The sequence below is a fragment of the Amblyraja radiata genome, chromosome 6 (assembly GCF_010909765.2).
Source record: "Amblyraja radiata isolate CabotCenter1 chromosome 6, sAmbRad1.1.pri, whole genome shotgun sequence".
In the NCBI taxonomy this organism is placed as follows: domain Eukaryota; kingdom Metazoa; phylum Chordata; class Chondrichthyes; order Rajiformes; family Rajidae; genus Amblyraja; species Amblyraja radiata.
The window spans coordinates 25,006,796-25,017,801 of record NC_045961.1 but is presented as its reverse complement, the minus strand read 5'-3'; the positions used below and the strand labels follow the sequence as shown (position 1 = coordinate 25,017,801).

The 11,006-nt window shown below is 41.8% G+C and overlaps 1 protein-coding gene across 4 annotated transcripts in view; it reads right to left on the bottom strand.

Moving 5' to 3' along the window:
• Positions 1–7,262: 7,262 nt before the first annotated feature.
• The window catches only part of tpp2 (tripeptidyl peptidase 2), an 81,053-nt gene continuing 77,309 nt past the window's right edge, over positions 7,263–11,006 (bottom strand). For all 4 annotated transcript variants that reach the window (XM_033022320.1, XM_033022322.1, XM_033022321.1 and 1 more), the window contains one exon: positions 7,263–10,147. In XM_033022320.1, the coding sequence (XP_032878211.1) occupies positions 10,058–10,147 (90 nt within the window). In that variant the 3' untranslated portion in view covers positions 7,263–10,057. The remainder of the gene's footprint in view (positions 10,148–11,006) is intronic.

Sequence of the window (11,006 nt, the reverse complement as noted above, 5' to 3'; positions counted from 1 at the left end):
TGTACTGAAATTATATATTTAATGCAGATACTGTCACAGTTCAAGTTTGTTAAAACTTATATTAAATGCTGGGGTTGATTTTAATCATGGCTATGGATATGGGCCTGAACTATTTCACATGGTGACACTTCTGACCAGGTGCACATTCTGTACAAGAGTGCAAATGGGTCTCTCGGACTCCAACCTAGTGTAATATTGAACAGTCCCATGATAACTAAAATGGGAAAGAGTTAAGTCTGAGCTGGTGCAGTGAACACATGTCTGTTTAAAAGTCAGAGGAACATCCATACTGCTCTCAGACCCTCATAAATGATTTAAACCAGTGCTCTTCAACCTGGGCGCTACCGCCCACTAGTGGGCAATTTAAGCTTGCAGGTGGGCAGCAGATTGCTGTATTAAAAACATCCAAAATATACAAACTCAAATGTATGAGAGAATGTATGTGAAAAGAAAAAGTTACCATCATTTTAGCAAAAAGTATTTGAATTATGTATTTTAAACTTTTATGCTGCATTAATTTTTAACTATGTAAGATATTGTAATGTTTAACCACCATCAAACCCCCCGGGAGCCGGAGCAGAGCCGGGCTGGAGCCGGAGCAGAGCCGGGCTGGAGCTGGCACGAGCCCCCTCCCCGCCGGCTGTGAGCCCGGCCCAACACCTCCGGCCGCCTTGGATGGGGACGGCCCATCGGCTGGTCCGGCGGGACGGTGCGACGCTGCTTCTCCGCGCTGGCTGTGGGCCAAACGACAGCCACTGGAAAAGGCGAGAGGCGCGCTCTGTGACCTGTGAAGATGCCGAGGGATTCGTGTCCCGCTCACTGTGGGGGAGGGCAGGTGCGATTCTCCACAGACCCAGAGCTCCCGCCTCAGTCGGTGCAGCAACAGGAATCGCTGAGCAGCGGTTCCCGCAAAGTGGCGGCAGTCAACGGGATAGATGGCAGGACAGAGGAGACAGGGACTGAGGAACGAGAGAGGGGCTTCCCCCCCCGCGCCGGCTGCAAGTCCAGGGCCACCACCCGACAGGGACGGGCACGTCCAGCCGCCCTTCTGCATGGACCAGTGGAGAAGGGAGAACTAGTGTCGCTAACTCCAGCAGCAGTTCAACAGCAGTTGCCGCATGAGAGACCCGGTTCGATCCAATGTTTTTCTCCAGTAACCTATGACCTGGGCATGTGCAGTCGGAATACCGAACTTGCTTATACGAGTATTGAACATACATAAAACAAGATTGTGCCAAAAAGTTTTCATGTAACGCGCCACGATATTGGTTCACCGGTGCACGTGTAGATATGCAGGGATTTGGATACTTGGGAAACGGCAAGTGGGTGTCTGTGAGAATGGGCTGATGACATCACTTTGCAAGCTGCTGACCTGGCTCCACTAAGTCTGGAACTTTGCAGAGGTTTCAGGAAGCTGCTGCACCTGTGACCCACTGGTTGCACAAAGTCTGGGCTTTTGCAGGAGCTCCATAACACTGACGCTTAATGCATGCTTGTGTTTGGTCCAGAAGGGTGGTTTGCACCGGGAAGTTTCTTATTGCCCGAAAGATTTCTATTTTGTTTCTGTGTCTTCCCACCATCACCCGTGATTGGTTGCCTTCAATGGCATGTTTCTCTATGTACTAAGATGTTTCTACTTTGTTGCTATGTATAAAAATGTTTGCAGGTACAGTTATATGATTGGGCGAAGGAGTTGTCACTCCATGCATCTTCTCTCCAGTATCGGTGATTGGGTTTGTAGGGGTTGCCCTCCCCCTGTATTGTCACCAAACAGAGAAACTGTCTGAAAATCACTGAAAGAGACCTTCGCTTGTTCTGTACGAAAATCGAACCAGATATCCAACATTTAGTTTCTCAGCATCAGGCTTAAGGATCTAATTAAATTAAAGGTAATTTCAATTAATTTTGTTGTTTTATGCTGGGTATATAACTTTTTTTCCCCCAATTTAAATATTAGTGGGCGGTACAGAAATTTTACCCTCACAAAAGTTACAAAAGTGGGCGCTAAGTATTAAAAGGTTGAAGAGCACGGATTTAAACACTTAAGGGCCTGTCCCACTTGGCCGTCATTTGCGCCTCATTTACGCGTCATATGTAAAATAGGTCGACGCGTCATCATGCCGTCTGTTGCGCGTGACGTCATTAGAATATCCTGCGGCGGTGATGTAACCAAGCGTCACTACACGATACACGTGGACGTCGGGCGCAGCGTGCGACGCCAATGCTTCAGCCTGCGTACACGATACATCACGAATGTGGCGCACGAGGATTTCGTACACGATACTGCGCGCAGCTCCATACTCCACGCCTCTCCATGCGCACGTCCCGCGCTACCCACACGCTACCCGTGCGTCATAGCGCGTCGACCTATTTTACATATAACGCGTAAATGAGGCGCAAATGACTGCCAAGTGGGACAGGCCCTTTACCTTCTGCCAGATTTCACCAAGCAGAGCATCTACAATGAACACCCCACCCAATTGACAATTAAATAGAGAACGAAGAAAACTTGCAATTACCATTCGTCCACTTCAGAGCATTAAGTTCAATCATTTTTGTGAGATTGCTACAAAATAAATCTCTGGTACACAAAAACATCAAAATGAAATATTAATGGGAAATGAGAAAATGTGATTTGAATACCATGGAAAATATCAAAATTAATTTAAAATTCTAAAATACTTTTGCACATTGCATCCGCAATATTTCCAGGTATAAACTGGGAAGTATTCATCTCAGTTTTACTTGTAGAGCAGCTGTATAAGACATTGGTAAAGCCACATTTGAAATATGGTAAGAGTTCTGGTTGCCCTGCTTGAGGAAGGAGCATTAAACTGGAGAGGTATTGAGGAGGATGCCACTCGGACTGGAGGGTTTGTTATAAGGAGAGGCTGGGGCTTTTCCCCCTTGCGTACAACAGTCTGACGGGTGACCTTGTAACTTGGCTGACATGGAGGGGATGGGCCAAAGCTGCAGAGGTCTGTGACTCAATGACTCTGCAAGGGATGATTTTACAATGGGGAAAAAAAGCGATAATATAGAACAGATAATATTTGAAGCAGAGACGAGGATGGGAATTGGGCTCTAAAGTGGCCAGTGTTCGATTTGCTTGGTGTGATTGTCCACTATGTTGCAGTGGACAAGATCGGATGCAATGCTCTCACATGCCAGCAGCACACAAAGCTAACCCGTATCAAACAAAGAAAAAGAAAAGAGGTTGCCCCAGGAACAGCTGGAGAAGAGGTGTCCAGACAGAAATGTCTGCGAGTGGGCTCAACTGGGGAGATCTCGAAAGAACTGCCAACAACCGAGTGAGGTGGAGGACATTTGTCAATAGCCTAAGCTCACTAGAGGAGCAAAGGGCTTAAGAAGAAGTGTCAAACAAGTCTGCTTCTTTGCCCCAACACAGCTGTCTTTTTCACCACGGGTGGCATCTCACTTCCAACAAACTTCCCTGTGCGAGTGGAGCTAAATCTTCAGAATAGGAAACTTCAGCCTACAGCCAAACTACACTCCAGAACCCAGATTACTCATATCTCCGTAGTCTAGCTGCAATCTCAACTCTGAGTTTTCTCAAAGGCCAAGCACAAAAAACGTGGTTGACGCTATAACTGAAGTATACAAGAGGATGGGCTTTAATTTAATTAACAGGTCCTCTACCACTGGTTTCCAACAATAAGGATTCAGTGGAGTCCCTGAAGAATATGAACCGCTTGCCAGACCTCAGTGAAGGCAGACATTGACGATGAAATTCAGTGCTGCTTTCGTGGGGTCAAGGCAGTTTGGTTAATGGAGGAAAAGGACATTTGAAGATTAAGACTTCAGATCTGACAAAAAAACATCTAGTCTACCAAGCAGCATGAATCTCAGCACAGACATGGGAGCAGGACTAAACATAGAAAATAGGTGCAGGAGTAGGCCATTCGGCCCTTCGAGCCTGCACCGCAATTCAATATGATCATGGCTGATCATCCAACTCAGTATCCTGTACCTGCCTTCTCTCCATACCCCCTGATCCCTTTAGCCACAAGGGCCACATCTAACTCCCTCTTAAATATAGCCAATGAACTGGCCTCAACTACCTTCTGTGGCAGAGAATTCCAGAGATTCACCACTCTGTGTGAAAAATGTTTTTCTCATCTCAGTCCTAAAAGATTTCCCCCTTATCCTTAAACTGCGACCCCTTGTTCAGGACTTCCCCAACATCGGGAACAATCTTCCTGCATCTAGCCTGTCCAACCCCTTAAGAATGTTGTAAGTTTCTATAAGATCCCCCCTCAATCTTCTAAATTCTAGCGAGTACAAGCCGAGTCTATCCAGTCTGAATGGTGTGAATGTAAATGTGCTGGTGCATGTGAGAAATAGTGTGTTTGTGACTGTTATGTGCAAGTGTCCAAACTGTGCTGTGGAATCGGTCTTCCAATTGCCTTGGATCTTGCTGCCACTTGCTGAGATTTCTACTGTCATATTGTAACAGGCGAGCTAAGGTCCCTCCACACTGAAAATATTTTCTACTCTTGAAAATGCAGCTTGTAATCTGGAATGCCAGGGCCTGGCAAATAAACACAGGGGCATTAATCATCATAGCCTGTGTATATACAGTGCATTCAAAAAGTATTCAGACCCCTTCACTTTTTCCACATTTTGTTACGTTACAGCCTTATTTTAAAATGGATTAAATTCTTTTTTTTTAAATTCATCAATCTACACACAATACCCCAGAATGAAGAAGCAAAAACAGGTGTTTAGAATTTTTTGCAAAGTAATTAAAAAGAAATAACTGAAATATCACATTTACATAAGTATTCAGATCCTTTGCTATGAGACTCAAAATTGAGCTTAGGTGCATGAGATGTTTTTACAACTTGATTGGAGTCCACCAGTGGTAAATTAAATTGATTGTATATGATTTGGAAAGGCACACACCCGACTATACAAGGTCCCACAGTTGACAGTGCATGTCAGAGCAAAAACCGAGCCATGAAGACGAAGGAATTGTCCGTAAACCTCCGAGACAGGATGGGTTGAGACATCTGAAGAAGGGTTTCGGCCCGAAACGTCGCCTATTTCCTTCGCTCCATAGATGCTGCTGCACCCGCTGAGTTCCTCCAGCAATTTTGTGTACCTTGGGTTGAGACATCGATCTGGGGAAGGGTGTAAACAATTTCTGCAGCATTGCAGGTCCCGAAGAGCACAGTGGCCTCCGTCATTCTTAAATGGAAGAACTTTGGAACCACCAGGACTCTTCATAGAGCTGGCAGCCCGGCCAAACTGAGCTATCGGGGGAGGTGGCCAAGAACCCAATGGCCACTCTGGCAGAGCTCAAGAGTTCCTCTGTGGAGATGGGAGAACCTTCCAGAAGGCAACTATATCTGCAGCACTCCACCAATCAAGCCTTTATTGTAGAGTGGCCAGACAGAAGACACTCCTCAGTAAAAGGCACATGACAGCCCGCTTGGAGTTTGCCAAAAGGCACCTAAAGGACTCTTAGACCATGAGAAACAGGATTCTCTGGTCTGATGAAACCAATATTGAACTCTTTGGCCTGAATGCCAAGCGTCACGACTGGAGGAAACCAGGCACCGCTCATCACCTGGCCAATATCATATCTACGGTGAAGCATGGCAGCATCATGCTGTGTATATGTTTTTCAGCAGCAGGAACAGGGAGACTAGTCAGGATCGAGGGACAGATGAACAGAGCAAAGTACAGAGAGATCCTTGATGAAAACCTGCTCCAGAGCATTCTAGACGTCAGACTGGGGCGGAGGTTCACCTTTCAACAGAAGAACGACCCTAAGCACACAGCCAAGACAACGCAGGAATGGCTTCGTGACAAGTCTGTGAATGTCCTTGTGTGGCCCAGCTAGAGCCCAGACTTGAACCCGATCGAACAACTCTAGAGGGACCTGAAAATAGCTGTGCATCGACGCTCCCCATCCAACCTGACAGAGCTCGAGAGGATCTGCAGAGAATGGGAGAAATTACCCAAATGTTCCAAGCTTGTAGCGTCATACCAAAGAAGACTTGAGGCTGTAATTGCTGCCAAAGGTGCCTCAACAAGTACTGAGTAAAGGGTCTGAATACTTATGTAAATGTGATGTTTCAGTTATTTCTTTTTTATTACTTTGCAAAAATGTCCAACCACCTGTTTTTGCTTTTTTATTATGGGGCATTGTGTGTAGATTGATGATAAAAAAAATGTATTTAATCCATTTAGAATAAGGCTGCAACGTAGCAAAATATGGAAAAAGTGAAGGAGTCTGAATACTTTCTGAATGCACAGTTAAACCTCTGATCTGTCCATCGCTTTCCTAAGTGAGAAGTGGCAGGAAGGATATGTCCAACTCAAGGAATAATGTGATGACCACACCTGCCTCTGAAGAGCAAACTGGAACAACAGAGTCTTCATATGGTGGGTTTTGCCATCAAGGAAAAATGGGCTAATATCTTAATGGCCCTACTTGTGAAATATGTGAGCATTTCAGGTCTCGATCATTTTAGGGTGGAATAAGCACATTATAGTCATCAGTGTGCATAGTGCTAAGCTGGGGAACAATGCTCAGGCCCAAGTAAGAATTCTACTCCAACAATGAGAAGTAAACTGATCCTCCATGATGACTTCAATGCCAGAGGGCAGGAACGTCTGGAAAGTTGTAATCGGCATGGTGGGAGTAGAGGTGGAATCCTCATCCTGGTGAGGTGCTAGGAACACAGCAATGCATAACATGACTCCTGTTTCATCAGAAAGACACAAAGTAAAATGGTGCCTCGCTTAATAGAATCTATAATCTGTGAGTTAAGGCCAGGATCAGATCACCCAATACCTTAATGAACGACGGGCAGGGTCGTGAAAAGCTTTGTTGCGTGATAACCAGTCGTAGTTCAACTACCACTGGTTATCACGCAAGGAAGCTTTTCACTGTACCTCGGTACACGTGACAATAAACTAAACTGAATTGAACCTACTCCTACTTCATATGATGGAGCAAATTAATGATAGGTCAAAGTCCTGACTGCCATAAATTGCTTTTAGGCAAGTTATAGGCTCTTGAGGATTCAACAATGCACAAGGCAAGTAATGCAGTTGATGACACCTATCGATATATTCAACGACAATAACTATATACAAGGAATTGCATATGCTGGTTTACCATAAAAATCAGAAAGTGTAGGGTTCCCACCTGAAACATTGCCCATCCTTTTTACCAGAGACGCTGCCTTATAATTGATGCAGTCATAATAAGCAGTGCACATCTATAGTTTGGCATTTTCATGGTTTGGCATTTTATTAAATTATTTTGCTACACAAGGACTACACATGCTTATATATTCTGAAGCTGATGGCACCAGCACAAAGCACCGGTTTTCATGTTTCCATGGTTTCTGAACAACAAATGTCACACCACATATTCCAATAATGCTAGAAATGGCTGAATAGATTACAGTATATTTTCAACATGTGATTACTTGTGAGGAAATTTGCTTAACTAGAACAGTATGACCACTAGTCCCCTTCCCCCTCACGTTGTCCAATCTGTTGTCAGTTTTAAAAATAAGGATGAAGAAAGAGAACATCTTAATTTTTGGTTGACAGCCGACATGTACTTGTAAAAGGTCATATCTGATGATTCTGATTTTAAGAAAGTGTTCTTTGTATTGAGTTGCAGACCACAATTGATTAATTCCCAGATAAGAGATTATTAGTTAAAGTTAGCAACTGATGACAAAATTATTGATCGAGTTACCATAATCGAGAAAGTGATCCTAAGAAAGAAGTCAAATTGTGAAGAGGTCATGCAGATGGATCTATATTGAGGGCGTCGCAATTCAACATATACCACAAAAAACTTAAGATAATAGAAATAAACTTATCCAAGGTTTGCCAGTGATGGCAGCATTGTAACCAATGCGTTCAACCATTAAACTCCAAATGAACAAAACAAAGACAAAGGGATTTCAAAGCTGCAAATATGTAGTCAATAATTTTGGGCCTAATTAACCAGGGACTAACTATGTCAAACAGCAAGCAAGAGACTGTGAGCAACTCTGAACTCTTTCCTTACAAATAGCACACTACTTTTGACGGAATGTAGATAACTCTACCCGAATTATATCTGAAGTTCGTGTTAAAGTGGAGGAATTACAGAATGCCTAGAATTTAAAAGATTACGCGGTGATCTAGTTGGCTTTTTTCAGATTTTGCAGAGATTTGTCAATGTGGAGTCATGAGTCACAATCTCAGTAAATGAATGCAGTCTTAAAATCAGAGCCATACCTTTCAGAAGTGATATTTGGAAACATTACACCTAGAAGTTGAAATAAATGAACGCTTCTCTCCCATAAAGAGAAGCTCTTAATTCCAATTAATAGATTTTTCTTTTTAAGAACCAAAAAAATGTTAAGGTAAATGGGGTGGTGGGGGAAGGAAGTCTGCTCACATATTAGCCATAATCTCATTCAACGGTGCAACAGACTCCTGTTCACAGAGCACTAATATTACCATCTGATCCCTGATCACTTTTTATAAATTGGGGTCCAAATTCAAGTTGAGTGCGATATGGTGGACTTCAATTTTCACACTTGCAATGTGCCACCACTTGCTTTATAATAGCTCTGCTTTATTATAAATTCTGTTTAGGTTATTATACTGCTGAACAAGTCATTGAAGAAATCTTATTGCTGTGGGTTAAGTTAATCGGGATCTTGTTCCACGAGTCAGTGATTTGGAGGAAGAAAACAGGGTCACGAGCCTTGATCCTAGAGATAAGTAAGGTGCAGGGTTGGGGAAATGGTAGCCACTGAAGATCAGGCTAAGAATCATGAGCCTTGAGAAATAAGCAAGTAAGGTAAGATATTGAATTTCAAGTCACGGTGATTTCAATGGTTCGGAGGATGAAGACATTTGGGATCAAATTGTTGGGTTCTGCAGATTGGGAGAGGGGGCAGTCACTAGTGGTTGAGGTAGGGTACCAAATAAATAAGGGTTTTAACCTAGGGGTGTTCCAGACCAACACTGTACTTGTAAGACCAGGTTGTCCAAGAAGTTCGCACTAGAATGTGCATAAAATTCTCTCACAATGCTCCAAAAGAAATGGTGGTAAAAAGGGTATGGTGTTATCTTGTGTACCTGTTCCAGATATTGCACCAGAGTACAAATAGCTCAGCTGAATTTCCAGAGTGATGCAAATCGACCTAATATGGTCATTATTCAGTTTCTTTCCATAAAATAAAATTAATTTTCAATTGCATAAATTCGGCAGAAACACTGTTATGCAACTGAAGTTCTAGGCACATATACTTTGTCCCATTAGGCAAACAAGGTAGAAAAGCACTAAACATTTTCAAAAATGTTTTTATAGTATAAGAATGCATAAGGCATATGTAAATTACCCAAGAAAATAATTAGATATGTCAAGTATATTTCCTTCAGTAAACATATTTAGGACAAAGCATCTAAAACTTGCCTCTTTCATATTATGAGTGTACTTTCAGTTCCACTGGCATAATAAAATGAAAATATACATGAAGCACGATTACCATTATTACTCAATTTTGTTCTGGAAATTATAGGTTGTGCAAACAAAGTGCCTATGAATTATATTTATATTAAAAGTAAATATATTTTCCTGAAATTTTGAGATCAAAGTCAAGATTCATAAATCATACACATATTCAGACCACTTTAGGTCAAACATGTCACTCTTTCCAAACATGCAAAAGCAATAAACCGAAATATACTCAATAAATTAAAAAATATATAAATATATTTCAAAACAGTAACAATTCAACTTACGGAACCCCTAAAATCATGCATAACAGAATCTTATTTTTCATCATGCTTTTGTGGAAAATTGAACAAGCACAATTTATTTTTAAATAGAGTAGAGTCATGGCAAACAATAACAGCCATGTCATACATTAACTGCATCCATAATGAATGAAACATACTGTATAAAAGTCCAAACTTTAAAAAAGTGCCTTTTCAGAAAAAGACAACAGTATAAAAATCGTTAAATTTATGTTCTTCATTGAATGTGACGCCTGTAACATTTATTCTAGAATGGGGCATATTCTTGTGGAAACATTATAGACAGCGAGCTCTCTGTAAATGATGCACAATGTTTCCATCCAAGTAACTTCATTACCTAAGGGAAAGATAGAAACAAATATGAATGCTCATTTCAATAACAATCACTAACTCACTACCGCACACTTTAAATTATATAGTCAACTATTACAAAATGTGACAATTATTCAAGGGATATAAATCATGATAGATTTCACCAATAATATATCTTTACAGCAGCTCTGGTCCAAAATACTACCTGAAGACATATTTCAACTGCTCAATTTATCCACTGTTCATCTCACTTTAAAATGCTGAACAAATTTTACTCAATTTCACTAATAATCCATTTAAGGATCAATACTTCATTCTCTATAGTGAAAAAATTAAGAAGACTAGCTTATGCTGAATATGAAAGTCAAGTCCAACAATGCATCTTCAGTATCACATTCACAGAGCTTAACACTGTATTAGATGGAAGCTAAAATCATTTTAAATTATTGTCAGATAGCACTCTTCTAGAAGAGATCAGATGAGTGAGTAAACTGTCTGAAACGTTCAATCCTAATATTTTTGCCCACTGAATAGTTTCAGTTCCAGTTTCTGCTGCACAAGTTAGACGGGACACTGCCGGCAAGCAGCGGGCTGGGACACTAATAAATAGATGTAGCATCCTCTCAACAGTTAACTCGTGTGTGACGGCACAGTATGCATTTTCTCTGTTCCAGTGATCCTGCTTTGTTCCTGACCTCTGGCCTGGTTGAAATGGAACCTGTATGCTCTCCTTGTGGTAGCACAGGTTCCTCCAAAGTGCTGGTTTCCTCATGCCAAAGATGGGAGATTCATTGGTTTGTTTTATTTTATCTGAAAACTTCTTAATATTTTTATCTAATTTCTTATATAAATGCATTTGAATTTATTTGAAATGTTAAATCAAC